Below are 25,242 nucleotides of genomic sequence, written 5' to 3'. Positions count from 1 at the left end.
TTATATTATTTCAGAAAAGCTCCCCCCCCCGTTCTTCTTGAAGTACATATTTTGATGCAGAAGATCCTATTTATGCTGAATTGAAGCAAGTGCTTTGTAACTTCCTGGTCAGGGACTTGTTCCTCTTGAAGCTTCTCCCCTTCCTCTGCCTATTACATAAATAAAACCTGGTATTTAAAGTTTATTTTGGCTTGGGTTAATGTGCATTTTATTAAAATGTTTTTACCTAATACATGGCAATTGTAGAAATAAGTGGCTGTAGCACTGTTTAGATAAATTCATGGTACTGGAAGGCCTTTAATCCTACTTAAAGGCACAACTGAATGTCAGAATAACTGCAGGATTTTTCAGATGTGGAAAACTAGTTGACATGCTTTTTTTTCACGCAGGGCTATGATAGAGCATCAATTCTAGCACTGAATTCTTTCCGAAACTCCAACCTGACAGAAGTGGGCCTGCAAGAAATCAAGACTATTGGATATTCCAGTCCAAGGAATAGGACTGATGTCACACGGCAGTGCACTGGAGAAATGGAATCTGTGTCAGACCTCCAGCTGGGACTCGAAGTAATTGAGCAAAGTACACTGCATAAAAACCTGGAAGCCCCCCCACATGATAGGACTGATTCAAACAGCCAACTAGAAACTGCTCATTGTGGGCGGGGCACAATTTATTCTTCCTGGGTAAAAAGTCCCGACAGGACAGGTGTGAATTTCTCAATGAATTCTAATTTGAGGGACTTGACCCCTTCACATCAGTTGGAGGTAGGAGGTGGATTCAGAATAAGTGAGTCAAAGTGCCTGATTCAAGACGATGCTAGAGGCATGTTCATGGAAGCATCTGTTTTTTGTACTTCAGAAGATGGAATTGCATCTGGCTTTGGAAGGACTGTCAATAGCGACAGCTTGATGGATGGAAATTGTACACCCCAGAATCCTCCACAGAAGAAAAAGGTTATAATTTTAAGAATCATTTGTTCTCTCTCACATAGTCTGATAATGGTACTTCTATAACAGAAAGAACCATAGTATAGTTAAAATCCAGCTGATGGCTGATCTTTATGTACTACAATGTAGTCGGCATTATTCAGGGAAAATAATGAGCAAGAAGTAAAGCTGCATACACCCACTAGTAAATGTATTTTTTTCTAAGTAATAGGTATAAATTCACTTTTATTTCATAAGCCTTACATGAGTTGTTGAATAAAGAATTACTTCTCAGTTTGTAAGGGTTATGTATGACACTAAAAATTATATAATCTATTATACAGAATACATACTACCATCATAGAGTCATAACAGGCTGAAATTTCTGTAAGCTCATATGCTTCTTTGAAAGTTAAACTAATTTCAAATCCCAGAAGCACTTAGTGCTTCAGTAACCCTCTGCCCCCTTTTTCTTGCTGACAAGGATTCTTCCAGGGTGTGACTGCTGAGGGCTTATGCTACAGTAATCCCCCAAACACAGAACGGTGTGGCTGCCTGCTGACACTAACACAGGTTTCCTGTCTAAAAAGTTCAGTTTGAAGAAATAACTAGGGAAGATCTACCTGTGCCCCTGAAAGAATGGGGTTTAGGCTTTCCGGGGACAAGCAAAACATCTTTCACAATGTAAAAAGGGGATGAGGCATCTTGGCTAAGAACAAGGTAGCGTTGAGTATTTTTGTAGGAGAATAATAGGAGCCTTTTCCTAGGATCAAGTAAAACACAGATGTTGTTACGCAGTTGTTAAATGTTTTTGTGGGCATTTGCTCCTCTGTTTTTCTCTCGCCATTGTACAAGTTCACCATTTCAATACAGTCTTGTACGTAGTGCCCACATGACAGATTTCATCCATTCTTAATACTTAAGCTGTCTTTTAAGCAGTATCCTTCAAGGGATCCCAAGTATGGGATGTGGAAATCATACAAATGGTTTGAAAGCAAGATAAGTTCTTATTTTTTCTGTGAAAAACCAAGTATTTTTAACTGTTCTTACCCTGACATATAGATGAGTCTCTATTCGACAGATGTGTTTGAAAGCAAACAAAAAGCCAAGACTGCAAACAAAGCAGGGTGCTGTGTTATTTTTCCCTGTAGAAACAGATGTCTGCTCTTACTGAGGACTGGGCCAGTTAAACATGAACTTCTTTTCATTATTGCACTTCAGTTTGTTGTTTTCTTGGGTGGTTCAGAGTAGGATGTTGATAACCAGAAGGAATGATTTGAAGGCATTAAACGTAATTTCTACCAAACTAGCGTCATACTGAACAAAGTATGACAGACACTGCTTGCAACTTTCTGCATCAAATCCTGTAGGTACGTAGTGAAAACATTTGAAAATTTATTTTTCTCACAGTAATTTACCGTTAAACTGGTTTTTACTCTGTGGAAGCTTCTGTGTAGTGATTTTTATGTATACATACATATAAACAAGAAGCCACTTTTCTTTCATGTGTCGGTTGTTTTTCATAAGAAGCTTCACTTGGAATTTAGCATATGTTCTTCATAAGTCTCTTTTAGAGTGCAGTAAAAACAAATTAAAAATAAGAAAAGCTTAAGTTGAGAGTTCTGTATGTTAAGAAAAATGTATGCAGGGACGAGAGGATCCTTTGCATGTAGTACAATGAAGCAGAAGTGTAGCAGGTTTTTCATATGAGAGAGTCAGACTGAGAGCAGGATGTGACATCTCTTAAAATAAGCTTTACTGTGTCAGCATACTCTTAGTAATCCTGCAGTTCCAGGGAAAACTCTGAAATCCCTTGAAGCTTCAACCAACAGTACGACTTCAGCAGCAAAATCCTGGCTGACCTGCATCATCTTCTGCCACTTCCCTGAGGCAGAATGCACACTTCTTTTCTTGCCAGAAGCGTTTTATCTTTTTTATGTTGTCCTTAGAGCCATTAGTAGCTCAGTACTCTGTAAATACACTGCAGATATGGTGAAACATCTTCAACAATCTGTTTTCTTTAGAACCAAGTAAATGGTGTATCTTAACTGAAATAATACATTTAATCAAAACCGTGAGAAAGGAAACAAGTGAGCTTACCTTCTAATATTGTTTTATTTTGTTTTCTCCTTAGGTATCCTTACTAGAATACCGTAAGAGACAACGAGAAGCTAGAAAAAGTGGCTCAAAGACGGAGAACTTCCCGCTGGTTACCGTATCTCCTCATGCTGCTGCTGGAGGAAATATAAGTAGTAGCAATGGTGCTAATGATGGGTATAACAACAGTGGTGAAAATGGGGAGCAGACGGATAGCACTGCAAACCTGCCAGTACCACTGCCAGCTACTGCTTCTAATGCAGCTCCAGAAGACACTGGCAACAACAGTACGATTAAGGAATCATCTTCCAGCGAGAAGAACGAACCAGAAGTTCAGTGGTAAGCCACAGCACTATAGCACTGAAGTGCTGAAGAGCTGTTTACTTAATTCTGTCGTTCCTATTTGAAACCTAGTTTTCATTGATACAGGTATAGATATATAGATTACTATTTGGAAGCTTTCCACATTAGTGAAGAGTTGTCTTCTCTCTTTATTATCGGAAATAGAGAAGATATGTCATACAGATTAGAAGATAGGAAACATTACCCATAACATACTGGTTAATTTACTTCACTTTCATTATGCTTTGCTTTTTTATTTCCTAAGAGTGAAATATAAATTGGTTTGAGCAAGGCAAGTTGCCTGGTTCTCTAGAGTGTAAAACTGCGTAGACAAAGTACAGCTGTCAACCTGTACTTTGATGGGATGGGTGTTCAGGTGTGCCCCCTCCACCATTGCACAGGTTGGGCTGTGTGCTTGCTCCAGTGTGTGGAGGAGAGTGTGGCAGTAGGATGGAAAGGATGCTGTGCTGCCTGTGAAGAGACTGGAGTTGGATTTTCAGCATGGCCTTGGCTCTGCACACATTACTGTATCTCCACTGCTTTTTCTGTGGGCTGAAGTTTTTCATCTGAAATCTCAAAACCTTTCCAAAAGTACTGTAGGGAAGATGGGTGGAACAGGAGAATAATCTGTATTGATTAGCAAAAGCCTCTGGAAGACTTTTAGGAGCCTGGTTTTGGTAATCTGGTTGGAATGTGTTTGTGGTGTTTGCTGTTACTTAAGTGCAATGTGTAGGGCTGCATGCAGTCTGCCTAACAGTTCCTTCTGCTCAGGTAAAGAGCGCTGGTGATACTTGCATCGTTGTTTATCATCATTAAATGGTTCCCCTGTGTGCAGACCATATGCTCTGTTGGATGCCATGCCAGATACTCCAACCACCAAAAATCCTGGGCAGAGATAGTGTGTGAAGGAGGATGAGATGGAATGACTTCAGTCTGTACAAGTGTTGCACAACATTCTCCACTGCGTTTTTGGTAGCCTTAAGGTAGAAGGTCAACTGTGGTGGCGCTGTCTCCAAAATGTTACTAGCACAGAATAAACCCTGCAGATGTTCTTCATGCAGTAGAGAAGGCCTGACAGTGCTGGGGTGAACATGGGCTGAGAAGTTGAACGTCCTTCTGCTCAGATGCTCCAGCTATTCCAGACTAGAAGGATGTTATAGAGCCAATTGAAGGGAGAACGTAAGTTCAGTCTTCAGAGCTTCGCTGAAAAGGGACTGTAAGTTCCCCATGCAGAAACTAGGGTACTATATTGTAAGCAAAAAATGTGGAAACAGGCTCAACAGGGAAGAATTTATTAGTAAGTTTTTGCAGTAATCCTGCAGACAACAGCATCAGCATTTATTTTAGTACAACAGCTGTTGGAGAGTAATGCTCTATGTTCTTGCCTGAAAGAAAAACTTAGTTTTGTAGAGTGCTGTTGTTCATGTTCTTTTTGATCATGGCGTGACTGTCAGACATAATTGATTATAAGAAAGAAGATGTGACTGTCACTTCATACCTACTGTCTGGCAAGTTAAGTGTAGAAGCTTGAACAGAGACACATTTGAGGTTGTGCAGTATTGACAAGGGTGGAGCCACTATTAAAGAGCAAATTATTAAAGAAAAATAGTAACATATTTTCAGTGTAGGAAGAAAAGAGTTTTCTAAAAAGTGAGACTATGAAGCAGTATCTGCAACCTTTTATTTTTTTAATTATTATTATTGTAGGTTTTGACTTTTCAGCTGCTTAGAAAAAGATACCCACCACCACCAACCCCGGGTCTACAGCTGCTGTTTCCATATTAAGGGGATTTGTCAGTTCTGGGAATTGTCAGTTCTTGTAATGTAACAGGGTTGCAGGAAATCAGGTATATTTGTAGTGGGAGAAAACAGTTATGAAATACTTAACAAATCACATTCCTTATGTACAACCAGTTACTTGGCTCTTAAACATGGTCAATTTTTTCTGGCCCAGTATTTGCATATACATTATCCTAAATTTGGTCTGTGGGAGTACAGCCTCTTAAATTTAAATTGTGCTTCTCTCTTCCAGGACTGCATCAACCTCTGTGGAACAAGTGAGAGAACGAAGTTACCAGAGAGCTTTGCTTCTCAGTGACCACAGGAAAGACAAGGACAGTGGTGAGCAGATGAATCATGTTGAAGGCAGATAAATCTAACCCGTTCCCCTGTGGTAGTCCATACTCATTCTAATGTTATGTTTGGGTCTGCTTCATCTGTAGGGGGAGAATCACCTTGTAGCCCATGCTCACCGTCTCATGTTCAGTCTCCACCTTCATCTCATTCAAATCTCATTTCCCAGTTGCAGCTTAAGGTCCCTTCTTTCACTGAATTTATGGAAGGTCAGTAAGCAGATGACCTTGTGTGACACTTGCCATATTGAATAGTCTCTTACAACAACTTTAATAGGTCTTTTAAAGTCAGATATAAAGTGCTTAGCAATCTTTGCAAGACAGTTGATTTTCCCACCTTTACATTTCTTTCTGCTTTATGTCTGTAGAACCCGATCCTGAAAACCCAGAGCCTCCTTCTGAATGTCCGTCCCCAGATACTTCACAGAGGACTTGCAAGAGTCCATCAAAAGCAAGCAAGGTAATACAGAGAGTGTGAGGTACATGCACTGTGTAATGTGCAGGTGAAGATGTACATATCTGATTTACCTTAAAAAAAAAAAAAAAAAGTAATCATGTTTTACTACTTAGAGAACAAGTACATACGTAACCCTGCTGTGCAGGGATTTAACATAGGTAAACCTCTGTAGCAGTGTTGGGTGGTACATGCTAGGTAGCTGATTTATGTCCTGTTCTTTCAGTAGCTACACGTACATAGGTTCTTCATTCTGGAAACACAGCAAAGATTATGTCTGTGGATTCAGTGTCCCCACTGAGGAACTGGCAGTCAGTCAGCACTGACAGCCCTAACACCACTGTGTACTTGGTACCTTTACAGGAGCTCGCTCTTGCCATGGCAGTTCAGCACTGAGATGCAGAAGGTGCTGGGTAGCTGCTGTGCTGCCTGTGCAGTGTTAACTGATGTAGCTTGTCACGTTTAGTCTCTTTGCTTGCAGCATGCCAGTTTTAGGATGTTCTGTCACTCCAGAAGTGGCTTTATTCTTGTAAATGGTCTTTCCTGGAATTACTTCTTTCCTCGGACTCAGCAGTCTAAAACTTTGAAAAAATAACAGCTTCTTGCTTTGCCCGCATGGGTTGAACTTCTGTTCCTGCTTAAAATCATTTGCTAGTCCTTTGACTTGGATGGATGCTTGATGCATACTTGCTAATTGTAGTGTCTTGCTAAGTTTAAGGTTTCTGTTGTCACTGGTTTTCTTATACCAAGCATATATCTCTTTTTCACCATCAGGGGGAGAGAATATTCTGAGCACTGAGAGCTGAGTATTCTGAATGTTCTGCACTGACTGATGTTCTTTCCATTTCAGCCCTCATCACCGAGTCCTGTAGTTTCAACACAGTCACTTGGGAAAACACCCACAAAGCCGGATTCGCACTGGGAACCCGCAGCTAATGCCCCAGAGGCCGAATGTGCCAATCACCCCAAATCCGAGGGGCAGCAGAAACAGCCGACAAACAACGTCCAGGCACTTTCAAAACCCCATCCATCTCAACCGCATCCACGCAGTTCTGCTGAGCAACTCTCCCATTCACAGAAGTTGCCTTCTGCACCTTTGAAGCTGCACTGCCCGCCTTCACCCCACGTAGAGAATCCCCCCAAGCCCTCAACCCCGCACGCGCCCGGGCAGCACGGTTACCTGTCACCAAAGCCTCACTCGCAGCAGCTGGGATCTCCATACAGACCTCACCACTCACAGTCACCTCAGGTGGGAACACCACAGAGGGAAACGCACCGCAGCTTCTACCCCGCAGCCCCGACCCTTCAGCCCAGCAGCCAACAGCAGGCCAGCGGCGCCCCCCTCTTCACTCAGACAACTTCAGGACAATCTTCAGCTTCTTACAGCCAGTTTAACCAACAAAGTTTGAACAGCAGTGCTCCCCCTCCACCGCCCCCCCCACCTCCTTCTTCTACTTACTATCAAAGCCAGCAGCCCTCTGGAAACTTTCAGAGCTACAGTCAGCTGAAGGGCAGCCTACCCCAGCAGACTGTCTTCTCATCTGGACCAAACCAAGCACTTCCTGGCGCTGCGGGTCAGCAGACGGTGCCAGGACACCATGTAACTGCAGGGCACTTCCTGCCCTCTCAGAACCCCAGTATTCATCACCAGGCATCGGCGTCTGCTGCTCCACCTCCTCCTCCACCACCCCCTGCTCCAGGACCTCACCTTGTACAGCAGCAAAGTACTCATCAGCAGCACTCTGTAGCACACGTCGTCGGTCCAGTGCACGCCATGGCCGTAGCTCCTGGATCGCACATCCATTCTCAGGCTGCTGGTCACCATTTGCCACCGCCACCTCCTCCCCCAGGTCCTCTCCCCCACCACCAACCTCCCCACCCCCCAGCTGGACACCAAGGTTTGCAAGCACAACACCAGCATGTTGTAAACTCTGCACCACCACCCCCACCACCACCCCCCTCCAGTGTTATGGGCTCGGGGCATCACCCACCATCAGCAGCACAAGGGTTACACCACCCGTCCCACCAAGGACCCCCCCATTTCCCTTCCACCGCTCACACAAGTGTGTCCTCCTATTCCTCGCCAGCCCCGCATCACACGACGTTAGGACCTGGACCTCAACATCAGCCTGCTGGAACGGGACCACACTGCCCGCTCCCTGGGCAGGGTCCCCACATCCAACCTCAAGGACCAAACAGTATTGCCACAGCCACTGCCTCGGGGTTCTGCGCGCTCCCCCACGTGCAGGGGCAGCAGCAGGCCTCGCCCCTGCCCGGCCAGCTCCCCATCCACAGAGCACAGGTGCCACCCACCTTCCAGAACAACTACCATGGGTCAGGGTGGCACTGACGAACCAGCCTCCCCAGCCTAAACATTTTTACAATGCTGTGTAAGATAGACTGTGTATATTTCCTCTGTACCTGCGGAAGGTACTTTTTAAAGCTTGTACATGAGACTTTGTATAAAAGCGAACACCAGTGCTCCTCCTGCGTTGTATTCTTTCCATTTTTTGCTTTTTACAATTCCGGAAGACGTGCTGTTATAAGCCAGTATTAGGTATTTCTTTTGATTTTGTAAGTGGACATTCCAGCTGTTTTTTCGGGCAGTAGGTTTGATGCTGCATAATCTTTAAAAGTTTTATTGTTGCAGTTAAATTCATTTAGTGAATGTTTTCTATATTACTTTTATACATATGTAATTAAGTAAGTACACGGGCTCAGTGATGGCACTAACAACCTTCCCCCCCCCCAGCCCCCCCATTTTCTTCTGTCGGCAGTTCTCTGTGTGCATAGCGCTAGGAAACAAGGCAATACAGATTTTTCTAGTTTTGGTGTGGACATGGCTTTTTGTTTCATCAGTTATTTGCAGAAATTGTAATTTAATGTATAGACTGTTTCTAATGTCCCTGACGAGTGCTGTAAATACTGTATTTCTTTGGCTTGTAAAATGGCTTAAAGCTGCTTTCATTTGATATAGTATTGTATATAATAAGTCTCTTTTTTGCAAAAAAAAAGAAGTGTGATCTTTGTGAAAGTAGTACAGTATATGATCTTTAATTTTTTTTAATATACTGTCACATTGCAGCACTGGTTGGGCATTTTAATTCATGTTAATAAATCACAGTTATGTCAGTTTTAACTGCTTGTTCTGCAAGGGTGCTGTGTCTGCAGGGAAGGGCCCCACCCCTGCTCCTCAACAGGCTCTTCCCCTGCCCTGGTTCCAGCTGTGAGTTTAACCCTGTGCCACACAGATGTGGAACCAGCCACAGGACAGGGGGTTTCCCGAGCTGAGGAAACCTCACTCTAAGCAGAGTCTTGTCCTGCTTACCAACAGGCTTCTCTGGGGGTGGTGGCGTGTCACACAGAGTACTGCTGCACCAGCCCCCCTGTGCTGTAGACATGATGTGGTGGTACTCTGACCTTGGCCACAGGCCCCAGCCCCACCTGCATGCTCTAGCACAGCCCTGGTCTCTGCCTGTAGTGGATCCTCAGGCCCTGCTGCTTGTGCAGGTCATGGGGAGCCCAGTGCACAGTGCTTGGGGTAGGGCATGATGCTGCATAGCACTGCTGTTGCACTTAACTAATGCAGAGTTACTGTCATTTGGGTGTGACAGTGTCCATAGGTCTTGGAAGTGGCTGCTGTCAGTCCTGCTCACCTAACCTGGCCTGCACTGGATGGCTCCACCTCGGAACCAGAGAATGGCAGAACCTGAAATGGGGCAGGATGGGGCCATGCCTGCTCACTGCAACATGGGGACAGACACACCATTTTAACAGCTAGAAAAAAATGAGGCTTCTAACTGGCCTCAACATAGTTCAGTAACTGATTAGTAAGAACAGTACACAGCCAACACTGCCTTGAGCATCTACCAGCCACACAAAACACCCTGGATCGATAGCGCACCCGGGTTTGCACTGACATGAAGCAAAGCAAGGTAAGGCCAGCAGCAGCAGCACCCAGCCCACCCGCACCACTGCTCAGACAGCAGTGTGACAAAAATCTAAGTCACAGCCCAGCAGTCAAACCTGACTGTCCTGCCCCCCTTCCCTCCCTCTGTGACACTGGTCAGAACATCATCTCAGTGAGTGTGAGTTACACACTGTATGCAGTGAGGTCTCAGTGCACCAGAAGGAGCAGATGCACTGGGCACCACAGCACTGGTGCTACCCCAGGCCCCTTGAGCAATGCTGCATCACCCTGGCCATGCGATGGGCAGCGGTAAGTTGCCAGCACTGAGTTACTCACCTCACTGGGCTTGCACTGGACCTGCTGCACCATTCAAGCTTCTACATGTTCAAGAACCAGCTTGTTAGTTGCAGCTACCAGGGGCTGGGCTGGGTGGGGAGCTCAACAGCACTTTTACCTCTAGCTCTGGAGTCCATTGTGGCATCCACCATCCTCACCAGTGTCACTCATCCTTGTAGCTGTTCCTGTGGAGAGTCAACCCCAACTGCAGGCAGGGCCTCAGCACATGGATGGGTTTCTCCTCAACCAGTGCAGCTGCTTTCTGGAGCAGTGGCTGCCCTGGGCTACCAGGCATGGGTGATCCTTCACTTGTTTATCACGGTTAAACACCTTGTATGAAACCCTCTCAATTTGGTCACGTTTCACCTGGCAACTGCTCAAACAGGCCCCCCCTGTGCTGCATCACCCCTTGGATGCTCTGATGTGCACTGGGTGATATATAAGTTACCACAAAAAGCTGGTTTTTACTTTGGCCAGGGTTCCCCAGCCCCTGCCCACCCCCCATCATGGACTTTGGGCAAAGGCACGGTTGGAGTCATGGCAAAGGGCAAAGAGTCCAATGACCAGCACACGGGCTGAAAAAACAAAACACTTTAATTAGACAACTGCAAGCACCTCAAACAACAGGTTATTGTTACAGCATGGGGCGATCTTCTCACAATCTAGTTATTGCAAAGGCATGTGAATAAGTTTCATATGGACAAAGTCAAGAGAAAAGTGGCACCGTAGTTACATGAAGGTCAGGAGTCACCTTACATTCATTCCACCGACTTCTAGGAAGAGGCCAAACTACACCTCCTCCTCCCTGTACATTCCAAAACCTGTGAACTTCAGCCTATGCAGCCTTTTTGTGTCCTAGGAAACGTAACTGTTGCGCACAACTTGCAACGGGTCCTCATCATACGTCTGCTCATGGCAGAGCAGAGAACAAAGCTAGTGCAATTTGGTTTAGAAACATGTAAAGCTGTGAATGGAATGAGCATGATCTCGCTTTTTGGACTACTTTGCCCACTGCACTGTGAATACTGGCAGCTCTGTCTTTCCTCACCTGATACCAAGCACACACTTTTATTATAAAAGATCAGTAATTTTACACAGAGTGGTTCTCATGCTCTACTTTTAATGATTGGATTGTTTTTTTCCTTAAGGTATAGTACAACTTACAGTGCTTATAAAAAGGCAACACCATATGGTACCATGTCTTCACTATCACATTGGAAGGGAAATCGCTAGTTTCCTTTTCTTAAAAGCACTTAAAATAGGCGAAAGTTCTAAAAGGGAGTGCTAAATGACAATGCATATTGTATTAGAAAGAAGTCCAGCCTTCCTTTAAAGTGCCGTTTGGGGAATGGAATTCTGTAAACCAGAGCCACTTGGTTGGAAATCCAATGAATGGGAACTGCTACAGAATAGAAAGTTTGCACAATTCCTTAAAGCAGTTTGAAGTCCACTACATGCAATTGGTTTGCTAGAAAGCTCTCTAAAACTTAAGTCGCTTTACTCTGAAATTGAGTCCCCAGTCCCATATTTAAATGGAAATAAACATTTACAGGGTGCATTTACATACACTATAATACAAGGATGACATCCCTTTGCCAGCAGATAAAATTGTACAGTTCCTCGCCGTAACTCGGTTCTGCCTTGATAAATTTCTTACACTTGTAAATTATATAATATGCATCAGCTAAAATATTTTTTTTCTTTTTTCTTTTTCATAAATAGTTACAAAACTTGCCAAAACACATGGGGGGAGTTTCCTTTGTTCCAAAATCTGACATCTGAATGCCACACAACACAAGAAACAATGCTTAAAGACACGGTAAGTGTTTTCTGAAGAAAGTGGGTGAGTAAACTACTAGCTGAAGACAGAAAGACCACCCTTCCCCAAGAACACAGTGCACAAAAGCAAAATGTCAAACAGTACCTCAAGCAAAATAAAGGTCTGAGGATTGAAGCCAGCTCACGTGTGATCCTGCTAAGGAACTGGTGACAGTCACCGCTTAGGTCCAATGCATTGGGAAGTGCTTGCTGGCTTTTATTTTACAGCTGGGAGACTCCGCTAGGAATTCAGCCATGGATGCCGAAGGCATTCTCCAGCCGAAGCGCGCTTCTCTGGGACCATTTCTAGCATGGGGATCAGGAAATCTGTAAACTGTGCAGCATCTTCATGAGGCCAACCGTACTTTTCCACAAGCACATCAAAGAGACTCCAAGGTTTCAGCTTGGTAATGTGTCGGAGCTCTCCTGCAAACAGAAATGTTACTGCGTTAAGACAAATCCCTCCTTGGCCCTGGGAGCGACTAATCCCTGTGTCATTTTTCTCTCGCTCTGCATTCACAGCGCCTTGGCCAGGCTAAGAATCATTTGGGAAAGGTGGTATGCTGCCAGCTTGCTGAGGTCCTCAAAGGAGCAGAGCACGTCCAATGTCAAAACCAAGACTCAACCTACAGCAAACGCTGTAACACCCAGCACACATCACTTATGGGGTTTCACACTGTTTCTCCCATGCACAAAAATACTCATTCACTCACTCCTGCGTGCTCGCACCACAGGCAAAGAACACCAAAGGCTTTTCCTTCTTAACCAGCCAACACACCCCAACGTTACACAAACTGTCCCCACCCCAACAAGGAGGTCTCCTCACCATAGGCTGCTGCCTCGCTGCGTGCACTGGCTGACAAGGCACCAGAGCACCGCTTCTCTCCAGCCAAGCCCAGCCCAGAGTCTGGCACTTGGAGACAGCTCCATGTCCCAGACAAACCCCCCAGGAAGCCTGGTCTGAATCCTTCCAAAGGAGGAAGCACCTGCCGCTCCCCACGGCTCCTCTGACCCACAGCCAACAGCAGCTGCAGCATTTGAGCTCCACAAAGGAGGGGGCTCTTGGCCAATCTGGCAGTGTGTTGGGGACCAGAACAATGAGGGAGGCGAGAGCCCTTCTGCCATTCAAACCAGCAGGATCATCCTGGTCTATCCACGGGACATCTGGCACAACAGGGAAGAAAGACGCTTCTGGCTGCTCCTAGCACCTCCACTGCCATCCCCCTTTTCCCAGACACACATCCGAGCCAGACGGTCTCCATGTGACAGTTCAGAGAGAGCCCTGGGGTTATTCTGTGATGGCCCTGAGCTGCAAGAAGGGTGACGGGTTCTCACCCGATTCTGGAAGCTTCCATAGCTTCACAAGCCCACTGCACCAGAGGGTATGGGGCACACAGGCCATGCTATTAGAAGTGAAGTGGTCTGGCAACTTGCTGGTTGTCCCTGGCTCTGATCTACTGCCCATAAAATGACATCAGACATCAGCTCTCAGGTCTGTTTCTGTACATCCCCATGGCTACAAAAGTTCAGGGCAGGAGAAAACCGTGTCCTCAGACTGTCCCAAGTGACTGAGCATCCGAACGGAACAGATGGAAACCACCCCAGGCCCAGGAGGACACAATTCTGCTGCCTCAGGCCACAGCAGAAGGTTCTAGGCCAGGTGCCAGAGCAGCTCCGCAGATGCCATCGTACAGACCCCCAAACCAGCAAGTGTGCAAGCACTCCATCACTTGCAAGAGGAAGATGAGAGACCTGCTGGTACGAGAGTCCAGAGGTGCTGCCCACAGCTAGGCCCATCCTCTTTCCACTGTGCAGGCAGGAGGGGTGCTGAGACAGGAGCAGTGAAAGCAGTGGGTGTATCCTGCCAGGTTATGTCTGCACCAGCATGTCCCACCAGTACCCACCAGTCAAACCAAACCAGGCTCTGGTTTGGGCCCACGGTCCTATGGTATGAATGAAGGGAAAGGACAGCACATCCTGGAGAGGTGTGTTCATTTCCAGGCTCGCTCTCAGCCCTTCACAAACCTTTGTGCAGCTCTGGAATTCAGCTGCTGGAAACCTGACCCATTTGAAGGTTTCCAGAGGCGCGCACTGGTGACCACTAACAAGAACAAGCAGAAAACCAGCTCACAAACATGCACAAACTCAGGTATTACACAAAGTGATAGAAAAGAGTGACTCAGTTGCCAGCAGGGGTTAAACCATGGCACTTGTTATTGACTGCAAGCAAAAAATGGCTAAAAACAAGTCAATGCAGCTGTGTCCAGAGCTTCCCCAGCCAGCAGCATTCATTGCAAGGGCTGTCATAATCATTTACCAAACCAGACTGGCTCTGGGGGAGTGTCTGTTTCCATGCAGCACTGTCTTCACTTCTGTACTCAAATTACATCGTTTTCGGTACCTTCCCTCCGCTCAGGTTGTATAAAGTGAGACTGCAAGGTAAGGCTCCTGGTGTCACCGTTAAGGCAAGTTCATACTGTCTGAATACTCCTTATTTTGTGCATGCTGAACTTGGAGTCCTCCAACGAAACCGAAGCTAATACCAGCACACCCTGGGCAGTACGATGTTCTGTTGTGGTTTTCTGCTGAGGAACAAGCTATTTCAGCACTATGGGCTGGAGTTTTCCTCAAGAAATTCCGTAAGGATTGCAGAAGACAGGATGCAGTAAAACTTATCTTTGCGGGTGACAAGAACTAAACCAGTGCTTCAGCTTTCAGTAAGTATCACGATGATGACCACGGAATAAAAGCAGGCTGAGTAAAAGGCAATTTACACAACTGAGGTGGATGAGAAACTCAGGTTTATTTTAACGTGGTGGGTCCATCTCATTTCCACCCTGAGGCGCTGGAGAGCAGCACAGGAAATGGAGGTGTCTGACAACACGAGTTTTCATTTGGTTCATGAGGTTTCAGAGAACCACAGAATGGTCTGGGTTGGAAGGGACCTGAAGATCACCCAGTTCCAACCCCTCCTGCCATGGGCAGGGACACCTCACACTACACCAGGGTGCTCAAAGCCCCGAGGACAGCAAGGCAGTGCTGATAACTTAGGGAGGAATGGAAAGCACAATCCCATCACTCTGACACCATCAGCAATCAGGGCATCAGTGTGAATTGTCAAAGAAATGCTAGAACTGTAGCAGCAAGGGGGGGCTTCCCAACAAAAGCTCTTCATCTATTTTTTATACTGAAACACACAATAAATACCCAGAGAGCACAATGGGGCTGTCAGAACTGTAAAACCCCTGTGGCCAGAGTGCAGGTAGCAAAGGACCTCCCGGAAAATGGAAAGTTGTCAGAAGGAAACTGCTGAGGAAGTTTCTGAGGGAGCTGTGGGGGTGACAGTGCTATTTAAAGCTCTCTGTGCTGACCAGAACACAAAACACAGAGCTCGTCTCTGAAATCTGTCAAAGACAAATTTAATATGTGTCACCAGGGAAGAGAAGGATGGGTTATTAACAGTGAGAAAGGGATGACTCAAAGGATTGAGAAGCAGCAGTGGGAGATAATCTGCTACCATGTACTTTGAGGACATGCTCCCAAGAGTTAACACAAGAACTGCTGGTGAGGCTCCATGGCACAATGGATGGAAGCAAGGGAGGTGGGGCAGAGCCCTCCCCTTCCCTTCCCTCCCAGCAGCGCTTTTCCTTGTCACAACTCCCAACAGGCAAAGCCAGTGCCCAGCCGGCATCTCGCACAGGTTAGGGAGCAGGGCTGGCAAATATCAGAGGAGATGAGACCACGGTCTAGAAAAACCGAACCTGCACTTACAGTCTGTGTGGTGGGTGAACCAGGCTTTCTGAAGGGCTCACATCCCACCCCGAGCCACAGCAGATGGTGCCTCTGAGCAATGTCACTATGGATCAGGACCCAGAGGACAACAGTGACACTCTGCAGTGGACAATGTTCCTGGAAGCACATGAAGCTTCCCATGGGAATTTTACAAACTTCCCTTTTCTGTGTGCCACAAACACTGGTTCTTGGGCAACTGCTGGGTCATTTTAAAGTTCTGTGGCATCATTAGAAAATGCCACCTGGCATGAAGTGAAAATAAGGAACACAAGATGTATATGCTTTTAGAGGGGTCAGGCTGGGGGTCTCTCAGATTCAGTACCTGCCTCTGACAGTGGCACAGGAAGGGCAGGGAGGATGGGCATCCAGGATCAAACCAGGAGCGTTCAGCAGGCCCTGCCAGGGTGCTGGAGGGTGCCTCCTGCCGGGCCCTTCTACTGCTTTATACATCTACAAACCTTTCAGCCCTGTTTCTTCACGTCACAGAATCCCAGAGTGGTTTGGGCGGGAAGGGACCTTGAAGCTCATTGGGTTCCAACCCCCTGCCATGGGCAGGAACACCTTCCACTAGAGCAGGTTTCTCAAAGCCCAGTCCAGCCTGGCCTTGAGCACTGCCAGGGATGGGGCAGCCACAGCTTATCTGGGCAACCTGTGCCAGGGCCTCAGCACCCTCACAGGGAAGAAAATCTCAGTTAACATGGGACTGGTTTGAGCCTGCTGATCCAGCCTCTCTATAACCCCCCCCCCCAGGGCTCCGACTGCCTGCTGTGCAGGTAAGCACCTGTTTTAAGCTGGAGCTCCACTGGGTGTCCCCCAGCTCTCACATGGTCGGTGCTAGCAAACAGCAGCTCTGTTTTCAGCTTACCCATTGACTTGTAAATCTTCATTATTCCTCCAGCAACCTTCTCCCCTCCACACTAAAGAGCCTCAGGCATTTCAGACTCCCCTAAATGGCAGCTGCTCTATCACCTTGATCATCAGTGCTGCCCTTCTTCACACTCTGTTTAACACCATGACATCCTCCTCAAGGCAATGCAGGCATGCAATGTCACAGAATACTTAGGGTTGGAAAGGACCTTAAGATCATCAAGTTCCAACCCCTCTGCCATGGGCAGGGACACCTCGCTCTAAACCATCTCACCCAAGGCCTCGTCCAACCTGGCCTTGAACACTGCCAGGGATGGAGCATTCACAACCTCCCTGGGCAACCTATTCCAGTGCCTCACCACCCTCACAGGAAAGAATTTCCTCCTTATATCCAATCTAAACTTCCCCTGTTTAAGTTTTAACCCATTACCCCTTGTCCTATCACTACAGTCCCTAATGAAGAGTCCCTCCCCAGCATCCCTAGAGGCCCCCTTCAGATACTGGAAGGCTGCTATGAGGTCTCCACGCAGCCTTCTCTTCTCCAGGCTGAACAGCCCCAACTTCCTCAGTCTGTCTTCATATGGGAGGTGCTCCAGTCCCCTGATCATCCTCGTGGCCTCCTCTGGACTTGTTCCAACAGTTCCATGTCCTTTTTATGTTGAGGACACCAGAACTGCACACAATACTCCAAGTGAGGTCTCACGAGAGCAGAGTAGAGGGGCAGGATCACCTCCTTCGACCTGCTGGTCACGCTCCTCTTGACGCAGCCCAGGATACGGTTGTCCCTGCTTTGCCAGAAATACCCACAGAGAACAGGCAGCTCCATGCAAGGGGGGATGAAGCACTGGTTGTCTCCTGCCTCCTGACCCCAACCTCTTGCAGCTCAGCCCCCCACATGCCCAGTGGAGCTGGTCAGCACTGGCCCTACCAATAGGCTGTGTGCTCAGGTGCATGGAGTAACAGGAAAGAGGGGAGCCCCAGCACTGCTGAGCAGGAAAGCACCCTCACCATCAACCCCAGATATTCCACATCACATGATGGGATGCTCCTGACATCCCTGTCTGTCCTTATAACACAGTGCTGTCTCATACACTGAGCGGACAAAAGACACTTGAAGCACCCCCACACTGCCTCATGTGTCAAAATCCCCGTGCAAAGATGAAGTACAAAGAGACAAAAGGACTTTCAGGCCCGGTGTATTTGCTCTGATTGGTCACTCCCTTGTAGCAATTCAAGGGGTTTAATTTTAGAAGGGCTGCACTTGTGTATGACACCAAACACATCTCAGTGCTTGCCTATGGCTGTGGCACGTGGCACTACAGTAGTTCAGTGTGTGGAGTGAGACAGCACAGCGCACACTAAGCAGCTTTCTCCATCACTGTCCTCTGCATGCTCTCTCTTCAGGGAGGTTTTGAGTGCAAGGACTGACTGCGTGCAGCTGTGTCTATTGCCCAGGTATTCCATTCCCACCTTGATGTTTCCTACCAGTAACATCTGCTGGGCCACGACATATGACCAAAACTAGCTGACAGACCATTTCCCATCACATTACAAGCTATGCATCACTTGATTCCTTACACTTACACGAATACTGGACAACAGATTCACAACAGATTTACAGAGACATGTGTTAACAGCCACACTGAGTACATCCCAAATGTATTTTAAAAGGAATATTGAAATGAATACTGCAAATTGTGGGGTTTTTTTCAGAAAGCCAAGTTTACACCAGAATTCTTCTGTAGTAAGAGCTCTCCATTTAAATGGATATATTTCTTCAGTACCCATAAATGAACATACTCTCCTTTTGGATAGTTTTATGCTTTAAATTAGTGTTGCATAAATACCGTTACCTTTTTTGGTGAAAAACTCCTTGGAATATTTCCCCAACATAGCGTATTTTCGAGGGATTTTTCCCAGCAGTTCAATGATCAATGCTATGTGGTCTGCATTGGAGAACATTGCCAGCAAAACAGAAACATACAACAGTTTAATCAGTACATTGCATGCACACACTAACACTGGCCCGGCACAGACAGAAATAGATTGATCCTGGTAAAAAAGGCACGTGCACACTGCTCAGGGGCTAATTTGGAAAGATGCTTTCAGCAAAACTTCCTTCTCAAAGCAACATCTGAGGATCAGCTGCTTCAGCCAAGTTTTGCTGCACGATTTTAAATGGAGCAATGGTCATTTTTCAATGTTTAGCTAAAAAAAAAAAATAAAAAAAAATAGTAATTTTGGCAGATTCCTTCAGATTTTGTTTTCCAAAAGCAGTTTTTGTTGTGTGATTTCAGAAAATGCTCCTCATTGGGCACGCTACAACCAGCAACAGCAATTCCACTTCTGTCTGCATCACGGCACCTTTCAAGAAGAAGAGGTACTACCTCTGCGATTGAAGAATTCCCGAGAATATTTTCCAGATAGAGCAAAGTGCCTTGGGATATTGCCTAGCAGCTCTATGATGTGTGCTATGTGGTCTATGAGGGAGAGAAAAAAAGGATACGGGAGTGGAAGGGGCAGGGAAAGGATGGGATAAAAAAGAAGAGGAAAGAAACTGGAATTAGTAAAAAACCAGAAATAGTTTCAAATCAACAATGTTTGCAGCAAATCCATGCAGAGGTTTCCAGGATCAGCAGAGCTCTGGCATCATTAGTAGCATTTAGGAACAATGAATGATGCCCACATTACCACTGCAAAGAGTATTACAAGCAAACAAGCATGGAAATGGACAGGTATACAAATGGAAGCAGGAGTTAATTCTGATTTAAAATAAAAAATTAGTAATTGCCTAATTCAAATAAAAATACACAATGTAAACATTATTCCAGTGTCACTCTTACAAAGAGAAGATACTATAAAGTTCAGATTTGTTGTTTCTTTTCTAAACTATGTTGTTATTCTCAACCAGGTTTCCACACATATGCAGTCTTACAAGAAGGGCAGTTTAATTCCTTCAGGCAGTTGTTAAGTGGATGAATATCTGCAGAAGGGAGTTTTTGCCCACCCATTGCTAGTGATGGAACTTAAAACTAAAAAGAAAAAGATCATATTTATGTTCTGAAAGGAATGTGCATGAACAGTTCACTCAAATCACAGAATCACAGAATAGTTTGGGTTGGAAAGGATCTTAAGATCATCTAGCTCCAACCCCCCTGCCATGGGCAGGGACACCTCACACACTAGACAATGTTCCCCAAGCCTCTGTTCAAGCTGGCCTTGAACAATGCAGAATTTAGCCCCACCATAAGCTCACTGGAAATTTAAGAAGGGTGTGAAAATATACATATATATGTATCTCCATATAGTATCTCAACAGATTCATACCTTCATCCCTGGAATAGTCTTCACCAGAGTGTGGTTCAAACAAATAATCTCCGGTCGCTAGCTCAAACGCCTATAACATAACAGACATATTTATGGGTATTTGAAATAAAGTTTTTAATCTTAAATTGTCAGCAGAACACCCAAACTATCTCAGAACCAAGAGGAATTAACATTCGAAAGCTCAAGGCCTGCAACTGGATCAGACACTGAGGAGAGGTCACTTACCTGGGGACTACAATTCCTGCAAGGCAAAGACAGCATGAACCCAGTCACTGGAGCAAGCCCCACTGGGACATGAGGCTGGAGATTTGGAAACAGGCAGCACACCCAAACCCCTAGCATTTCTGCCCAGTCAACCAGCATGAAGGAAGGAGATGGACCAGGAGTGTGGACCTGTGGTCCCTTCCCAGACCCCTGGGCTCCACCAGCTGACCAGGTAGTATTCCAATTGGTTCTGCTGGCTGGAAGCAGCGAACAGCACCTGGCTGCGGAGGATGATGATTCTGAGCACATCTGCGGCACGGGAGTGCGGAGGGGGCATCAGTGTAAGGCAGCATTAAACGCACCTTTACATACTGATGTGCCATCTCTTGATCGTGTTAAATATGCGTAAGTCAATGAGGCTGAGAGAGAGGTGCTTCTAAATATATAATAAAGAGCTACACTTGTATCTGAAGGTTAATTACCTGTCAGATTGCATGCTAGGGACCGAAATAAAGCCTGAATCACAAATAAAATCCACTTATAACTGTAATTAATCACTTTTACTTAGCAAACAAGAGTAAGCTTCCTTGACGACTCTAAGTCTGTAACAGTTTTTAAAAGGTATTTTTACTGAATCCCAAGTCATCGAAGTAAATACTGCCATCCTGGGGTAAAACACTGAGGCTGACACTGATGAAGGAATCCAGATTAGACATCAGGATGACCGATCCCTTCAGGCCGTTCACAATGCTTTGACTGGATGCTAACCCCATGTTAGCAGAGGACAAAACTGAATTTATTTTGATGGCTGTAATGCCTATTAAAAGCCTTACAGTACTGAAATAACTGTAAGAGCCCATACTGGTGCACTAATATGGAATCATCCAGCCTAATTTGTTAAACTATTCTCCTTCTGCTCTAGATCACCAATCACCCCAAGCAGCCACAGGAATCTAATTCTTTCCAGGTGGTTTAAACATCAAACTGTTTTCCATCTCCAAGACCAGGGAAAACATCTGATCCAGAAAATCATTCCAAAAATCAGGTAGAACTTCCTGGCACAGTCCTAGGATGGGATTTCACACCATGAAGACGTTTACTACAAAATATTCATCTCCTGAAATTCTGTTCCAATTCCTAATCTGGAGTTGTTAAATCACCTGCAAATTTAGCCTATTTATGGGCACTTGGCTTTCTCAAGCTGTGAGTTGCAGTGTCATCCAAGAGAGCTATAGCCAAAACAATTCACTGCAATCACACAGAGCAGCCAAGAAAGCAAGAATGCCCCTTGTTAACACTGAATGGGGCCTTTAATTAAAATCACTAAGAAACGGTCATTCACTTTTTATTATTCTACTCTTAGCTCCAGATCGAGAGTTCTCATTTTACACTTAAGAGAAAAACCTCAAGGACTTCATAAACCATCAGGTATTTAAACTGAAGAGATTTTTAAAGTCGCCAGAAGAGATCACTGGTGGAGATCTCTAAACACAACATGGAGAATACTGTTATTCTCCTGAGATGAGACTGAGAAGCCCCAGGTGCTCTCACTGTATCTCACGCCAATGTATTCACTGGAAGAGACAGACCAACGCTCCTAGGAGAACACATGCTGCTGGAGCTGATTTCTGAGGACATTACGAATCTCACTGATACTTAACCAGATTCCTGGAGAACAATGGAAATGCAGTTGAATTTAGCCACAAAGGTAAGACTCCAAAAGAATACAGCTTCTGTCCTAAAAAAATGAAGTATTAATAGCTCCGTATGTCTGTGTGGGACTAAGCAGATTCAATTGGAAAAACTAAAAACTGTTCAGTGAGAAGTACAAGAAGCAAGCATACCGCTGTGATACACTGAATTTTACATCAGCTTGTATATAACCAGAGCTGCAAGCTCTCATAGATTTGGGATATTTATACCACCCTTTTGTTGACAAGAAACTAAAGCTTTTCAAAATTATGATGCTGCTCCTTTTGTTCTTTTTGTATCGCCCTGACTCCATGCCCAGCATGGACTGGAGCGGCAGGGTCTCAGACTTCTAATTTCCTGACTCTCCTTAAAGGACTCTGCACTGAGAATGAAGAAACTCTGGACTGCTGCACACAGGGACAGCCCAGAGACAGCCTTGTCTTTTGGGTGCTGCAATATGTATCTGTTATAATACTTCTTAGCATTCACACACGATGATGTCTCACAGGTCCATTTGTGGCAACCAGATAAAAGGTTCCTAGGTATCTGTAGGATGGACTAGCTACATAGTGCAAGATAAATGACATTAATTTGGCCTTATTTAAAAAATAATAAATCCTTGACCTAGGTTTTTACCATAAGGTAAAAGACTCAGTGTTAAAAATGCACTAATAAGCACATCAATAGCCATAACCTCACTGTATCAGAGTTGTTCTGCTCTTTAAGCTGATGCCCGAAGGTGTGGTGCACCATAAAAGACATGCAGTCCCGTTACTGAGTCAGTGCCACCATAAGCAGCTCTCTCTGCTGGTACTCAGAACTACAGTTTTGATGATGCACTGCTGCTTTGGACTTCTGAGTACTTGTCAGTATTTATGGACACTTTGCACTCAACTGTAGATACATAAACACCCAGTCTCCAATTGCTACACTGACAATGATAAAATCAGGAGGTGGAGACCCTGACAGACACCAAGTTGAGCACAGGTCAGCGGTGCACTCCTGTGGTAATGCAGTATGTATATAAGTGTGTCACCAGCCCTCAATGGAAAGTGACTTCCCCTCTCCTCAGTACTCACATTTACACCTGCAGACCGTGGTGACCAGTTTGGGGCCATCGATATGAGAGAGGCCCTGCCAAACTGGTGAAAGACCAAGGAGGTCCTCTAAGATGTTAGGGGCTGAGCAGGAGAAGAGGCTGGGTGGGCTGTGGTCAGGCTGGAGAAGGGGAGGAGCAGGGGGAATTCAGCTGCTGCACTCCACTGATAGAAAAGAAGTAACAGAGATCAAGGTATGCTTTCCTCAATGAAAGGACAACAGAGAACAGACACAAGCAGCAAGATGGGAAATTCCAACCAGATAAGAAAATTCTTTAGCGAGATTGGCTGGGCATTGGGACGGGTTGTGGAAATGCCATCCTATCAGCTATGTACAGCCTCAACTGGTTGAGGCTCTGAATAACCTCATCTAACCGACTTTAACCCTAGTTCAACCAGAAGATAGACTACTAGAGCTCTCTCTCCACCTAAATTTGGCTGTTATCTCTATGATGGTACAAGTACAGATGAACCATATTTACTTTCCCTTTGAATGAATTAATTTATAAAAACTAGTTTCTTGACAGAAATCTGACTTTGAAATACCATGATCTTTTTTTACTTAATGCTGACATTTACCTCAACAGAAATCAGCATTTCAATTATTATATGGAGATAACAAATGAGATACAGCACACTCAACATATGGCACAAAAGCCCAAGGCAATCATCCATCCTACTGACTGTGCTGGCAATTGCTACTTAGCACTTTCCTAAGGTTATTGCAGAAAAAGAGTCTAGACTGCTCCATCTGCAGATGGGGAACCTTTCGTATAAATGGTCACATTTCTGCTTTTGTAGGCTCTGGAGAGGCTATGATTCCTTTTCTGCCACATGACTGTATACAAACGTACCACAGTACTGAACTGTTGGCATCAGTGTTGTATATTATAGATCCATGTCTAATCACACAATTGGAAATAGCTACATTCTCACTGTGTGACAGCTGTGTACTCAATCTGGTGATTGAACATGGATGCATGCCTAGAGAAAGCTGTCTGGGAGAGGATGGAAGAACAATTCACTTGGACTGCATCGGCCTCCCTGAATTCCTCTTACGAAGCCCCAGCTGAAAATGGACAAGCTATAGGCCAGAGTGATCATTTTGAGAGATGAGATCCTGTTCCTGGCCCAAGCTTCTCTGCCCCCACTAAAATGAAGAGCTGTGAATAAGATTGTAACTGCTTTAAAAACAGGCTTAGTTTTAAGAACGCTTTTCCACAGGTAAGTGGGACCATGAAAGAAGAGCAAAAAGCTTTCTGAGATACACACACCAGCTGACAGTTTGTTCTCCCATGGTCATCTCCCCCTGAAGAGTCACGCAATGGAAAGAATATAAAAGGCATTTTGCATGGTTAGTGCTTGGTAAGAAGGGTGAGATATCCAAAACAGAGACATGCATGGGATGTTTGAAAAGGAAACAGATTTCTATCATTTTCTGTACTCTGATCTCAGAATCATACACATACTGAGTGGCTGCTTTGGAGAGTCAGTTTCCTTGGAAAAATCACAGAATCACAGAATTGTTTGGGCTGGAAAGGACCTTAAAGCTCATTCAATTCCAACCCTTCTGCCACGGGCAAGGACACTTTCTGCTAGACCAGGCTGCTCCAAGCCCATCCAACCTGGCCTTGAACACTTCCAGGGATGGGGCAGCCACAGCTTCTCTGGGAAACCTGTTACTGTGCCTCACCACACTCATCATTTTCTTTTTAATGTCTCAGGTTGTCCACCCACCACCTTCAAGAAGGGTGCACAGTGATTAATAACAGCATTTTGTACTGAGTCTGCCTACTGAAAAATATGTGCATGGGGACTTGAAGCTTTTCACTCCTCTCAAGCAGATTTATGATTTCCCATTTTTCCTCAAAATACTGCTTCTGTGCACACTGAGGCTTGTCATCACACCTTTGGTATGTGCTACTCGCACATATGAACATGATGATACTCATGATCCCATAGAAACATGGTAATTTTTTCCCTGCTTACCACACAGGAAGAGTAGTTAAGGACAGTTGCTTCTTCACCTCACATGAGAGGACATCACGGTAACAAGTAAACTGGGGCCTGAACTACAAACACTTGGATGTAGGTTTAATTCTAACATCATAAATTACTATATTCTGCTCATTTTTCATTCTGTCCCTTCAAGTTCTCTCACATAAATAGAAACGCTCATAATAAAACACACCCCTGTAGGCTTGCTTGCCTTGTAGTAGCATCTCCCTCGTTTTGTCTGCCTGCTCCC

At 45.3% G+C, this 25,242-nt stretch overlaps 2 protein-coding genes across 13 annotated transcripts in view; one reads left to right on the top strand and one right to left on the bottom strand.

The window, feature by feature from the left end:
- The window catches only part of KMT2E (lysine methyltransferase 2E (inactive)), a 58,560-nt gene extending 49,470 nt beyond the window's left edge, over positions 1-9,090 (top strand). For 7 of the 8 annotated variants that reach the window (XM_061366303.1, XM_061366304.1, XM_061366300.1 and 4 more), the window contains 6 exons: positions 390-953; positions 3,061-3,362; positions 5,398-5,486; positions 5,588-5,707; positions 5,866-5,957; positions 6,802-9,090. In XM_061366303.1, the coding sequence (XP_061222287.1) occupies positions 390-953; positions 3,061-3,362; positions 5,398-5,486; positions 5,588-5,707; positions 5,866-5,957; positions 6,802-8,301 (2,667 nt within the window). In that variant the 3' untranslated portion in view covers positions 8,302-9,090. The remainder of the gene's footprint in view (positions 1-389; positions 954-3,060; positions 3,363-5,397; positions 5,487-5,587; positions 5,708-5,865; positions 5,958-6,801) is intronic. The other variant, XM_061366305.1, reaches the window with a different exon arrangement.
- A 1,683-nt stretch (positions 9,091-10,773) lies between these two features.
- Positions 10,774-25,242, bottom strand: part of SRPK2 (SRSF protein kinase 2) — a 148,960-nt gene continuing 134,491 nt past the window's right edge. For 3 of the 5 annotated variants that reach the window (XM_061366309.1, XM_061366311.1, XM_061366310.1), the window contains 4 exons: positions 20,002-20,071; positions 19,062-19,154; positions 18,528-18,620; positions 10,774-12,441 (listed from right to left, as the gene is read on the bottom strand). In XM_061366309.1, the coding sequence (XP_061222293.1) occupies positions 12,257-12,441; positions 18,528-18,620; positions 19,062-19,154; positions 20,002-20,071 (441 nt within the window). In that variant the 3' untranslated portion in view covers positions 10,774-12,256. The remainder of the gene's footprint in view (positions 12,442-18,527; positions 18,621-19,061; positions 19,155-20,001; positions 20,072-25,242) is intronic. The other 2 variants (XM_061366312.1, XM_061366313.1) reach the window with 2 other exon arrangements.

The sequence above is a fragment of the Neopsephotus bourkii genome, unplaced genomic scaffold (assembly GCF_033783945.1).
Source record: "Neopsephotus bourkii isolate Nb327-2 ecotype Australia unplaced genomic scaffold, CSIRO-AGI_Nbou_v1 NB_1328, whole genome shotgun sequence".
Taxonomy (NCBI): domain Eukaryota; kingdom Metazoa; phylum Chordata; class Aves; order Psittaciformes; family Psittacidae; genus Neopsephotus; species Neopsephotus bourkii.
Note: the sequence above shows the minus strand (reverse complement) of the source record. Positions and strands in the feature narration are given on the sequence as shown.